Below are 14,498 nucleotides of genomic sequence, written 5' to 3' on the forward strand. Positions count from 1 at the left end.
ATCAAACCACCTCTCTTACCGGCAGGACAAGGCAGCGCGGGCAGGCTCCGGGGTCCTGGGGGGGCGATCTGGCCCCGGGGGGTGCCCCCACGGTGGCCTGGCCCGCGATCGCGGCCCACCGATCTGCGGGCGGGCCTGTGCCGTGGGGGCACTCTTTACCTTCCGCCTTCGCCATGGTCTCCACTTTGGCGGAGGCGGAAGAGACCCCCTCCACTGCGCATGCGCGGGGATGCCGTGAGCAGCCGCTGACGCTCCCGCGCATGCGCCGCACGGCAAAGTCATTTCCGCGCCAGCTGGCAGGGCACCAAAGGCCTTTCCCGCCAGCTGGAAATCAGTCTGGCGCGGGCCTAGCCCCTGAAGGTGAGGGCTCGACCCCTCAAGATGCGGAGAATTCCGCACCTTTGGGGTGGCGTGATGCCGGACTGATTCGCGCCGTTTTTGGTGCCGGTCGGCGGACATCGCGCCGATTGCGGAGTATCCCGCCCCACATGTCCAACTTTATTACAATCAAAGCATTTAGATTTTTTAATCTCCCTTCTATTATCATAGGTTTCCTTTTTACTCTGAGGCACACTCTCCTTATAAAAGGACCAACTAAACCACATTTGCATTGACCACCTGTGAATTTCACCTTTCCCGTTTCTATCTTTCACAGGTTGAAAACCAAACTTTGCTTTGTAAACCAATTCAAAATCATCTGTCATTTCTGCTGCCAATCTAGTAGTTTTAACTCTTTGCTCTTCCGCATGAGTTGTCACGACTGCTGGAAATGAATCTTTAAATTACTTCAAAATAATCGTTTCCCTAAGAGCGTCATATGTTTGGTTTATTTTTAATGCTCTTATCCACCGATCAAAATTATTCTGTTTAATTCTTTCAAATTGTATGACCTGGCTTATTACTTAGATTTCTAAACTTTTGTTGTCGGCTTCTGGCACTAGTCCATATGCACTTAATATGGTCTTTTGTACCTCGTCATAATCCCTAGATACCTCATCTGATAGTAATGCAAACACTTTACAGCTCTACCTACCAAATTTGTTTGAACCAACACTACCCACATTGTCTTTGACCAATTCAATTTTTTAGCCACTTTCTCAAATGAGATGAAAGAGGTTTCCACATCTTTCTCACCAACTCTGGACAATACTTGAATATATTTAAACATATCCCTTCTAAGCTTTTGACTAGGAAGTATTTCTTCTTCCTCTAGACCTTCCTCATCTTCTACCTTTAACTCCAACCTTTTAAGTTGATGTTCTCCTTGCAGTTCCAGTTTCTGAAGTTCAAATTCTCTCTATTTTTCCTTATTCCTTTCTTCATTTGCTAATCTTTCCATTTCTACTTCAAGCTTCCTCTTTTCCATTTCCTCTGTCATTGCCAATTTCTTCAGTTCTATTTCTTTGCATTTATATTTTTCCTGCATTTCTGATTGTTTTGTTTGTATTTGAATTCTAGCTAATTCCAATGATTCAGGCTTCTCTGGCACATTCAAATGTTCAGCTATGGCTTGTATTATCTCTACCTTCCTTACCCCTTTGAAAAAGGTCAACTGCAGCTTCTCCACCAAACCTTCAGTCTCCCTTTGTAAACCATCCTGAGTAATCTCTTCCATACCCAGGAAAAAAGTTTGAATTGAAAGAGGCATCTCCAGTCACTCCCTATTTAAACACCCCAGGGGCTTTGCCTGGTCAAACAACATTGCATTAGCCCAGGCTGAAAACACATTACTCTGGTCTTTTCACTTATGGCTCCTAAAAGCTTTCTGGTCTTGCAAAACAAGATTCTTTTAAAAACATGACTGCTGCAGTCAAACACAATCTAACCAAGTCTGTTAACCCTTAAATTGCCAAATGTTTATAATCCAATATATCTAAAATCCTGCATTCGTCACAAGACTCACAACCCTCTCCATATTAAATAAGCACCCCTTATTTTTAAATAGTGACCCTCAACACTTCATTGGAGTGTTAATGTAAGCCTACTTGTGGCACTAATAAAGATTATTATTACTCAAGAAGCTCAACATCATCTAGGAACAATCAGCCCGCTTAACTGACCCACCATTCACAAACATTCATTCCTCCACCACCAATACAGTAACAACCATGTGCACCATCTGCAAGATACACTGCAGGAACTCACCAAGGCTCCTTCAGAAGCACCCTCCAAACATGTGCCCTCTCTCACCAAGGGCAGATGTATAGAAACACCACCACCTGCAGTTCTTCTCCAAGCATTACACCAACCTGACTTGGAACTGTATTGTTATTCCTTCACAATCACTGTGTCAAAATTCTAAAACTCCCTTGCTAACAGCACTGTGTGTAAATCTAAGCCAGATGGGCTGCAGCAGTTCAAGAAGGCAACTCACCACCGCCTTCTCAAGGGCAATTAGGGAGGGCAATATATGCTGGCCTAGCCAGTGACACCCACATCCCATGAAAGATTTAAGAAAACAGGGGTTCTTGCTAATTGCATGTATGGGGACTGGTCAGGTGACAACAGAAGCGATGAAAAGCCTGGCAACACCAACACATGAGTGGCCATTTAGAAACTGTAACAAAAATGTACTAAATACCCCTAGAAATAAGCCACACCCTGATGAAAGAAGGAAAGACACTGGAAATGTAACAGATTTCCACAAGCATTAAATGAGTAAAAAATTAAAAGAGTTAAACATGAGAAAACAAATTAGGCCTTATGAGGAAAGCAAGCAAACTAGCTTCCAGGAGAGAAGGATGTATTTTTTAAAAGAGCAAGCTTAACAAGCGACAAATTGAACCACCAAGAAGCTATGCCAGTATAAGAACATAAGAACTAGGAACAGGAGTAGGCCATCTGGCCCCTCAAGCCTGCTCCGCCATTTAATGAGATCATGGCTGATTTTTGTGGACTCAGCTCCACGCTCTGGCCCGTACACCATATCCCCGAATCCCTTTATTCTTTAGAAAGGTATCTATCTTTTTCTTAAAAACATTTAATGAAGGAGCCTCTACTGCTTCACTGGGCAAGGAATTCCAGAGATTCACAACCCTTTGGGTGAAGAAGTTCCTCCTACACTCCGTCCTAAATCTACCTCCCCTTATTTTGAGGCTATGCCCCCTAGTTCTGCTTTCCCCGACCAGTGGAAACAACCTGCCCGCATCTATCCTATCTATTCCCTTCATAATTTTATATGTCTCAATAAGATTCCCCCGCATCCTTCTAAACTCCAATGAGTACAGTCCCAGTCTACTCAACCTCTCGTCATAATCTAATCCCCTCAACTCTGGGATCAACATAGTGAATCTCCTCTGCACTCCCTCCAGTGCCAATATGTCCTTTCTCAGGTAAGGAGACCAAAACTGAACACAATACTCCAGATGCGGCCTCACCAACACCCTATACAATTGCAGCATAACCTCACTAGTCTTGAACTCCATCCCTCTAGCAATGAAAGACAAAACTCGATTAGCCTTCTTAATCACCTGTTGCATCTGCACACCAACTTTTTGCGACTCGTGCACCAGCACACCCAGGTCCCTCTGCACAGCAGCATGTTTTAACATCTTACCGTTTAAATAATAATCCATTCTGCTGTTATTCCTCCAAAAATGGATAGCCTCACATTTGGCAACATTGAATTCCATCTGCCAGACACTAGCCCATTCACCTAACCTATCCAAATTCTTCTACAGACTTCTGGTATCCTCTGCCCTTTTTGCTTTACCACTCAGCTTAGTGTCGTCTGCAAACTTTGACACATTGCACTTGGTCCCCAACGCCAAATCGTCTATGTAAATTGTGAACAACTGCGGGCCAAACACTGATCCTTGAGGGACCCCACTAGTTACAGGTTGCCAACCAGAGAAACACCCATTTATCCCCACTCTCTGCTTTCTGTTAGTTAACCAATCCTCTACCCATGCTACCACGTTACCCTCAATGCCATGCATCTTTAGTTTATGCAGCAACCTTTTGTGTGGCACCTTGTCAAAAGCTTTCTGGAAATCCAGATATACCACATCCATTGGCTCCCCGTTATCTACTGCACTGGTAACGGCCTCAAAATATTCTACCAAATTAGTCAGACATGACCTACCCTTTGTGAACCCATGCTGCGTCTGCCCAATGGGACAATTTCCCTCCAGGTGCCCCGCTATTTGCTCCTTAATGATAGATTCCAGCATTTTCCCTACAACCGAAGTTAAGCTTACCGGCCTATAATTACCCGCTTTCTGCCGACCTCCGTTTTTAAACAGTGGTGTCACGTTTGCTACTTTCCAATCCTCTGGGACCACCCCAGAGTCTAGTGAATTTTGATAAATTATCACTAGTGCGTTTACAATTTCCCTAGCCATCTCTTTTAACACTCTGGGATGCATCCCATCAGGGCCAGGAGACTGGTCTACCTTTAGCCCCATTAGCTTGCCCAATACTGCCTCCTTAGTGATTACAGTCATCTCAAGGTCCTCACCTATCATATCCTTATTTCCATCAGTCACTGGCATGTTATTTGTGTCCTCCACTGTGAAGACTGACCCAAAAAACCTGTTCAGCTCCTCAACCATTTCCCCGTCTCCTATTATTAAATCTCCCTTCTCATCTTCCAAAGGACCAATATTTACCTTAGCCACTCTTTTTTGTCTTATATATTTGTAGAAGCTTTTACTATCTGCTTTTATGTTCTGAGCCAGTTTACTTTCATAGTCTACCTTACTCTTCTTTATGGCTTTTTTAGTAGCTTTCTGTTGTCCCCTAAAGAGTTCCCAGTCCTCTAGTCTCCCACTAATTTTTGCCACTTTGTATGTTTTTTCCTTCAATTTGATACTCTCCCTCACCTCCTTAGATATCCACGGTCGATTTTTCCCCTTTCTACCGTCTTTCTTTTTTGTCGGTATGAACCTTTTCTGAACACTGTGAAAGATCGCTCGGAAGGTTCTCCACTGTTCCTCAACTGCTTCACCATGAAGTCTTTGCTCCCAGTCTACCTTAGCTAGTTCTTCTCTCATCCCATTGTAATCGCCTTTGTTTAAGCACAAAATACTAGTGTTTGATTTTACCTTGTCATTCTCCAACTGTATTTTAAATTCCACCATATTGTGGTCGCTCCTTCCAAGAGGATCCCGAACTATGAGATCATTAATCAATCCTGCCTCATTACACAGGACCAGATCCAGGACCGCTTGTTCCCTTGTAGGTTCCATTACATACCGTTCCAGGATATTATCCCGGGCACATTCTATAAACTCCTCCTCAAGGCTGCCTTTACCAACCTGGTTAAACCAATCGATATGCAGATTAAAATCTCCCATGATAACCGCTGTACCATTTCTACATGCATCCGTTATTTCTTTGCTTATTGCCTGCCCTACCATCCTGTTACTATTTGGTGGCCTATAGACTACTCCTATCAGTGACCTTTTCGCCTTACTATGTTGCCCGAGTCACAACAATTTTACTCCATGTAGGACAGAAATGACAGGATTAAGGAACCATGGATGACAGGGGAAATTGTGAGACTAGTCAGAAAGAAAAAGGAAGCATACATAGAACATAGAACAATACAGCGCAGTACAGGCCCTTCGGCCCACGATGTTGCACCGAAACAAAAGCCATCTAACCTACACTATGCCATTATCATCCATATGTTTATCCAATAAACTTTTAAATGCCCTCAATGTTGGCGAGTTCACTACTGTAGCAGGTAGGGCATTCCACGGCCTCACTACTCTTTGCGTAAAGAACCTACCTCTGGCCTCTGTCCTATATCTATTACCCCTCAGTTTAAAGTTATGTCCCCTCGTGCCAGCCATTTCCATCCGCGGGAGAAGGCTCTCACTGTCCACCCTATCCAACCCCCTGATCATTTTGTATGCCTCTATTAAGTCTCCTCTTAACCTTCTTCTCTCCAACGAAAACAACCTCAAGTCCATCAGCCTTTCCTCATAAGATTTTCCCACCATACCAGGCAACATCCTGGTAAATCTCCTCTGCACCCGCTCCAAAGCCTCCACGTCCTTCCTATAATGCGGTGACCAGAACTGTACGCAATACTCCAAATGCGGCCGTACCAGAGTTCTGTACAGCTGCAACATGACCTCCCGACTCCGGAACTCAATCCCTCTACCAATAAAGGCCAACACTCCATAGGCCTTCTTCACAACCCTATCAACCTGGGTGGCAACTTTCAGGGATCTATGTACATGGACACCTAGATCCCTCTGCTCATCCACACTTTCAAGAACTTTACCATTAGCCAAATATTCCGCATTCCTGTTATTCCTTCCAAAGTGAATCACCTCACACTTCTCTACATTAAACTCCATTTGCCACCTCTCAGCCCAGCTCTGCAGCTTATCTATATCCCTCTGTAACCTGCTACATCCTTCCACACTATCGACAACACCACCGACTTTAGTATCGTCTGCAAATTTACTCACCCACCCTTCTGCACCTTCCTCTAGGTCATTGATAAAAATGACAAACAGCAACGGCCCCAGAACAGATCCTTGTGGTACTCCACTTGTGACTGTACTCCATTCTGAACATTTCCCATCAACCACCACCCTCTGTCTTCTTTCAGCTAGCCAATTTCTGATCCACATCTCTAAATCACCCTCAATCCCCAGCCTCCGTATTTTTTGCAATAGCCTACCGTGGGGAACCTTATCAAACGCTTTGCTGAAATCCATATACACCACATCAACTGCTCTACCCTCGTCTACCTGTTCAGTCACCTTCTCAAAGAACTCAATAAGGTTTGTGAGGCATGACCTACCCTTCACAAAGCCATGCTGACTATCCCTGATCATATTATTCCTATCTAGATGATTATAAATCTTGTCTCTTATTATCCCCTCCAAGACTTTACCCACTACAGACGTGAGGCTCACCGGTCTATAGTTGCCGGGGTTGTCTCTGCTCCCCTTTTTGAACAAAGGGACCACATTTGCTGTCCTCCAGTCCTCTGGCACTATTTCTGTAGCCAATGATGACATAAAAATCAAAGCCAAAGGTCCAGCAATCTCTTCCCTGGCCTCCCAGAGAATCCTAGGATAAATCCCATCAGGTCCCGGGGACTTATCTATTTTCAGCCTGTCCAGAATTGCCAACACCTCTTCCCTACGTACCTCAATGCCATCTATTCTATTAGCCTGGGGCTCAGCATTCTCCTCCACAACATTACCTTTTTCCTGAGTGAATACTGACGAAAAATATTCATTTAGTATCTCGCCTATCTCTTCAGACTCCACACACAATTTCCCATCCCTGTCCTTGACTGGTCCTACTCTTTCCCTAGTCATTCGCTTATTCCTGACATACCTATAGAAAGCTTTTGGGTTTTCCTTGATCCTTCCTGCCAAATACTTCTCATGTCCCCTCCTTGCTCGTCTTAGCTCTCTCTTTAGATCCTTCCTCGCTACCTTGTAACTATCCATCGCCCCAACCGAAACTTCACACTTCATCTTCACATAGGCCTCCTTCTTCCTCTTAACAACTTCCTTGGTAAACCACGGTTCTCTCGCTCGACGCCTTCCTCCCTGTCTGACCGGTACATACTTATCAAGAACACGCAGTAGCTGATCCTTGAACAAGCCCCACTTATCCAGTGTGCCCAACACTTGCAGCCTACTTCTCCACCTTATCCCCCCCAAGTCACATCTAATGGCATCATAATTGCCCTTCCCCCAGCTATAACTCTTGCCCTGCGGTGTATACTTATCCCTTTCCATCATTAACGTAAACGTCACCGAATTGTGGTCACTGTCCCCAAAGTGGTCTCCTACCTCCAAATCCAACACCTGGCCTGGTTCATTACCCAAAACCAAATCCAACGTGGCCTCGCCTCTTGTTGGCCTGTCAACATATTGTTTCAGGAAACCCTCCTGCACACACTGTACAAAAAACGACCCATCTATTGTACTCGAACTATATCTTTTCCAGTCAATATTTGGAAAGTTAAAGTCTCCCATAATAACTACCCTGTTACTTTCGCTCATATCCAGAATCATCTTTGCCATCCTTTCCTCTACATCCCTAGAACTATTAGGAGGCCTATAAAAAACTCCCAACAGGGTGACCTCTCCTCTCCTGTTTCTAACTTCAGCCCATACTACCTCGGAAGAAGAGTCCCCATCTAGCATCCTCTCCGCCACCGTAATACTGCTCTTGACTAGCAGCGCCACACCTCCCCCTCTTTTGCCTCCTTCTCTGAGCTTACTAAAACACCTAAACCCCGGAACCTGCAACATCCATTCCTGTCCCTGCTCTATCCATGTCTCCGAAATGGCCACAACATCGAAGTCCCAGGTACCAACCCACGCTGCCAGTTCCCCTACCTTGTTTCGTATACTCCTGGCATTGAAGTAGACACACTTCAAACCACCTACCTGAACACTGGCCCCCTCCTGCGACGTCAAATCTGTGCTCCTGACCTCTATACTCTCATTCTCCCTTACCCTAAAACTACAATCCAGGTTCCATGCCCCTGCTGCATTAGTTTAAACCCCCCCAAAGAGCACTAACAAATCTCCCCCCCAGGATATTTGTGCCCCTCAGGTTCAGATGTAGACCATCCTGTCTGTAGAGGTCCCACCTTCCCCAGAAAGAGCCCCAGTTATCCAAAAATAATAAGGGCTAGGCAACTAAAAATAGACTTTGAAGAATATAGGGAAAATAGGAACAATCTCAAATGGAGAGTTAGGAGGGCTAGAAGAGGCCATGAAATGTCATTGGCAAGCAGTGTCCAGGAAAATCCCACGGCTTTTTATACATATACAAGGAGCAAGAGGGTAGCTAGGAAAAGATGAGGCCCACTCAAGGACAAAGGAGGGAAGTTATGCTTGGAGTCAGAGGAAGTGGGTGAGATCCTTAATGAGAACTTTGCACCGGTATTCATCAAGGAGAGGGACATGACGTATGTTGAGGTTAAGGATGGCTGTGTGAATACTCCAGGACATGGCAGCATAATGAAGGAGGAAGTGTTGGATATCTTCAACTGCATTAAGGTAGACAAGTTCCCTGGGCCGGATGGGATATATCCCATCCTGTGGGAGGCAAGAGAGGAAGTGGTTTGGGCCTGAACAGCTATCTTTGCATCATCTTTGACCACAGGCGAGGTTCCAGAGGATTGGAGAATAGCCAATGTTGTCCCTTTGTTTAAGAAGGAAAGCAGGGATAATCCAGGTAATTATAGCCTGACGTCAGTGTTGGGCAAACTGCTGGGGAAGATGCTGAAGGACAGGATTTATTCACATTTGAAAGCAAATGGACTCGCTGGTGATAGGCAACATGGTTTTGCGCAGGGGGGGGGGACATGTCTTACCAACTTGATAGGAGAGTTTTTTGAGGAGGTGACAAAATTAATTGACGAGGGAAAGACTGTGGATGTCATCTAAATGGACTTCAGTAAGACATTTGACAAGGTCCCTCTTGGCAGTCTGGTACCAAAGGTAAAGTTGCATGGGATTCGGGGTGTGATAGCTAGATGGATAAAGAACTGGAGGCAGAGAGTAACAGTGGAAGGGAGGTTTTCAGAATGGAGATCTGTAACTGGTGTGTTCCACAGGGATCATTGCTGGGACCACTGTTGATTGTAATATATAAATGATCTGGAGGAAAATGTAGATGGTCTGATTAGCAAGTTTCCAGATGACACAAAGTTAGGTGGAGTTGCTGATAGTGAAGGGGACTGTCAGGGAATACAGCAGAATATAAATAGATTGGAAAGTTGAGCAGAGAAATGGCAGATGGAGTTCAATCCAGACAAATGCGAGGTGATGAATTTTGGAAGTTCAAATTCATGTGTGAATTATACAGTAAATGCCATAACCCTCAGGCGCATTGACATACTGAGGGATCTGGGCATTCAGGTCCTTAGTTCCATGAAAGTGGCAATGCAGGTGGATAAGGTGGTCAAGAAGGCATATGGCTTGCTTGCCTTCATCGGCCGGGGAATTGCGTACAAGAGTTGGCAGGTCATGTTTCAGTTGTATTAAAATATAGTTAGGCCACATTTAGAATATTGCATGCCGTTCTGGTCGCCCCAGTACCAGAAGGACCTATATGCTTTGGAGAGTTCAAAGATGGTTTACCAGGGAGTTGCCTGGTCTAGTGGGTGTAGCTATGAGGAGACGTTGAATAAACTCTATTGTTTTTGTTGGAAAGGCGGAGGCTGCGGGAGACCTGATTGAGGGCAACAAAATTACGAGAGGTATAGAAAGGGTGAATAGTCAGAAGTTTTTCCCCAGGGTGGAAGACTCAATTACAAGGGGGTACAGAATCAAAGTGAGAGGGGGAAAGTTTTGGGGAGATGTGCGGGGAAAGCTTTTCACGCAGAGGGTGGTGGGTGCTTGGAACGCGTTGCCAGTGGAGGTGGTGGAGGCAGGCCCAATAGCAAAGTTTAAGAAGTATCTTGATAGACACATGAACAGGCAGGGAATGGAGGGATACATATAATTTGGGCAATAAGTAGCTGGTCTAAATAAGAAATCTAGATTGGCGCAGGCTTGGTGGGCCGAAGGGCCTGTTCCTATGCTGTAATATTCTTTGTTCTTTCAATTTCAGCTTCTAAAATTAATTTAATTAATTCAACAGCTTTTAACACCCAAATTTATGAAATCAGGTAACCACCTGGCTAACTCTGTTCACTTCCTCTTCTTCCTCCTCTGCTTCTTCTCCAAAGGAAAGTAAACTGAAATTTCTGGAACAAAAAAAACAGTCAGCCATTAAAGCATTTCCTTAATATAATTCAGGATTTTCTGTCTTTTTTTTTTAATATGACCAGCTCCCACTAAACCTTTTTTGATTCGGATTTGCTTACATAATTTATAGAAGAGATTTAGCAGGCACACAATATTCTTACTGAACCTAACCAATGTTTTATATTTGTTAAGTATTATTTCTTTCCTTAGTTATAAAATCTAGGAACATTTTTTAAAAAAAAATAAACAACTAAATTATCTTGTTCCCACTCTGTAAAAAATTATGTATCTAAACCCTAAGTTTCTGCCCATTTGTTGCTTTTTAAAAGTTCAACCATTTATTTATTTTCCTTATTTTTCCCCCAAAACATAGCAGCTCTGGTTTCTCTGAATTAAGCCAAGTGAAGCTAGTGTTGATTAAGGTAAACACATAAACTGTTTCAGGTTGAAGCTGTTCAGACAGTTTCAAATGGAAGCCACGAGAGGAGTGTTAGCTCTGATTTATCGTGAGCCTTGTCTTATCAAGGAGAAACAGGAGCTAACTTAACAATTTACTTACAGGGGATTTACTTAAAACATTTCTTCTAACAGACACATCTTGATTCCTGAAAATCTTATCAACCTAAAACGGTAGGTCTTTTAACATATGCAAGAGACTTAAATTGAAAATTAAAACAATAAAGTTGTAACACGTTCAAGTTTCTTGGGATTTAGAGAGAAAAGAAAAACTGACACTTCAAGCTGAGATGATGCTTCTCAAGCTGAAATAGTAACTGCCCTTCTTTTCAGTTACTAATAGATTCTTACTTGTACGACTGAAATGATACTTCACTTTGATGAGGTGCCAGATAAATTCCAAAACTCCCAATTCTAATTCTGGAGATCATTCAAACAAACCTAATTGTCCGTCTGAGTCTTATATAGGTCACAGATGTACCACTGTTTGTTCAGATTTGGCAAAAGTAACTTCATGCTTTTGTAACTTCATACCTTTGTTATGCACATTGTTTACTGTTTCAGAACATACACCTGAACTCATTCAGCATCTGCTGTAGGAAAAGAAAGCTGATGCCGCTTTAATACATTACTGGCTCAGATTGATAATTACATTTTGATCAAATGGTACAAAACTAGCAATACAGAAATATTGCTTGAGTCAGAATGTTGAAATATCCTAGCATTTAAAGAAATCTGCAAAAGAGACAAGAGTTTTTTAAGCAGAAATATTAACATTTCTAAATATGGAGCACTTAGACTTCTGAGACAGAATAGATATGACATTTGTAGTATAGTGTGCTAGTTGCTCTTCATTGAAAACTTCAACCTTAAATGGGACTAACTTTGTTACTTTACTAGTTGGTAAATGGGTGTGTGCTGTTCAGCATAGAAATGTGGCAGGAGATTGCTTATAATGTTGGGCCATTTGTATTGCAGTTTGGGAAACTTGCTTTTTCGCTTAAATGAAACTAGAGTTTGGGACTTCATTAAAGTCAATTAGCATCAAAATTCATGAAGAAAAAATGTACAATACTTGCAAGTGAAATAAGGGAGGGGGTAGTCCCATCTAAGATTGAGGTTTTCAATTAAACTATGTAAATAAAACTCAATGATATAAATACACATGCTCAATATTCATACCAACAAAAGAGTTTACATAATTTGTACATGAAAATAGAAGAGCTTATAAACATGAAAAAAGGTCAATAAGATTGATAACTTTTTATTACTTTGTTCCTTTGGAATAAGATTTTTTCACTTCTTCCTCTCTTTTTTCCTTTTTATGTTTTTTCAACACTCTTGGAACAATGTCATCAAAACTATTGTGCAGCACCTAGAAAAATGTTTTCATAAAATTCTGCTTAAAAACAAATATTTCAATACAATGTATTTTCTTTTATATAGTTTTAACACTGACATTAAGGCAGAGGTCAATATCTAAATATTAGAGAAAAGCAGAGGTCAATACCAAAATGTTTGGAGAAAAGCATTGTTTCAAAGTTATATCTGACTTTGAAAATTTCCAGAGATGTAAATCCGCATCCCAACATAGCAAAAAACTGTAGGAGCCATTATTTATGTCAACGTTTGTTGGCTCACTAATTTAGGCGTGCATAACACTAATATTTTTCTGTCGGACAATTAAACAGATATTGGCTTAAAACAACTTGCCATAAAACTGAAATTATACTTTGGTTTATCTGGTAGGCACTTGAATCAATAAAAATTGCTTGCATGCACAAATTACACTGGGGACATCAAGTGGCAGAAAATTGCTTTGCAACATTTTATAACATATCTTGGATATCTGAAGTTATTGCATGTGAATGTGAATGTTTAAAATGATGAAAAGTAACATTTCACTGCATCAAGTTTATGAGCATTATTCAAATCTCACGAAAATCAAATTCTGCTCTTATTATCTTACAATTAAGGTGGCAGATCATAGCCAATCTGTCTGCTGAGCCAGCTAACTCATCCTGTGCACTGCTGTTTAATTATGACATTGCTGTATAAATGTATGCATAACAATCAAGACATTGGTTAAGTATATGTGATTCCGGGCATTTTCAGCTGGGCAAACAAGTCAAGAGCCCTTAAGATTCACAATAACAGTAATTATTTTTAAAACTATTTTAAAAAGAGGTATTATTCAATCAAGTAGTTGTAACATTGCACTTAATTTTAAAATAAATGTTTGGGATGTCAATATAGTATTGAGTCTTTAATCTGTTATTCTGAGATCAAAGAGTTGTTCAGTTTAGAAACTGGAGGTTCTTGCTGATGAATGAGTTATCAATGGTAACCAGATTTAATCGGATTAGTCCTTTAGAGGAAAAGGAGTTGTTACCAAAGCAGCATGAAGGAGGATGGAAGTGACAAGGTAAAGAAGGAGACCCAGTCAGCAGAATTCTTGAACCTTTCCCTCAAATAATTTTCCAAAGTTCTGTTGATAAAGACAGGAAGAGAGTGAATTAGCTCTCTGAACTGTTTTCAAAATTTTTGAGCATAATGGCGGTTATAATGGCAGGATCACTTCCCATCTTTCACTATGCCATCCGATTTGTAAATAATTAGGCATTTCAGTCTGCTCCTCAATGTAATATTTTCATTTGCTGAGGCATAGTGGAAAGCTTTTATAGAACATACAGCGCCGAAGGAGGCCATTCGGCCCATCGAGTCTGGACCGACCCACTTAAGCCCTCACTTCCACCCTATCCCCGTAACCCAATAACCCCTCCGAACCTTCTTGGTCACTAAGGGCAATTTATCATAGCCAATCCACCTAACCTGCACCTGCACACCTTTGGACTGTGGGAGGAAACTGGAGCATCCGGAGGAAACCCACGTAGACACGGAGAGAACGTGCAGACTCCGCACAGACAGTGACCCAGCGGGGAATCGAACCTGGGACCCTGGCGCTGTGAAGCCACAGTGCTATCCAATTGTGCTACCGTGCTGCCAATTGTGCTACCGTGCTACCAATAAGTTCCAGCATTTAATTTACTGCAGTTAATTGATGGACTCAAGCCATGTTACCCTCTGCAAGGGCAAAATTCTGAAGAAGCGCATTTCTTGTTCATGTGAAATAAAGACTAATCAATAAAGGTTCTATGAAAACACTGGAAAAAAAACTACCACAGAAGCCCAATCTAAAATATTTTAATTTGTGAAGAATCCAATTGACCTTTCTGCTATTGGTAAATCCACCTGGTATATCTTTATTGTCACAAGTAGACTTCAATTAGCAATGCAATGAAGTTACTGTGAAAAGCCCCTCGTCGCCATACTCCGGTGCCTGTTCGGGTACAC

The 14,498-nt window shown here is 42.4% G+C and overlaps 1 protein-coding gene across 1 annotated transcript in view; it reads right to left on the bottom strand.

The window, feature by feature from the left end:
• cwc27 (CWC27 spliceosome associated cyclophilin) overlaps positions 1–14,498 on the bottom strand; it is a 296,815-nt gene that overhangs the window by 242,515 nt on the left and 39,802 nt on the right. Inside the window, exons 6-7 of the mRNA XM_072496934.1 lie at positions 12,416–12,519; positions 10,618–10,687 (exon numbers count right to left, since the gene is read on the bottom strand). Coding sequence (XP_072353035.1) covers positions 10,618–10,687; positions 12,416–12,519 — 174 coding nt within the window. The remainder of the gene's footprint in view (positions 1–10,617; positions 10,688–12,415; positions 12,520–14,498) is intronic.

The sequence above is a fragment of the Scyliorhinus torazame genome, chromosome 3, assembly GCF_047496885.1.
Source record: "Scyliorhinus torazame isolate Kashiwa2021f chromosome 3, sScyTor2.1, whole genome shotgun sequence".
NCBI classification, from domain to species: Eukaryota; Metazoa; Chordata; class Chondrichthyes; order Carcharhiniformes; family Scyliorhinidae; genus Scyliorhinus; species Scyliorhinus torazame.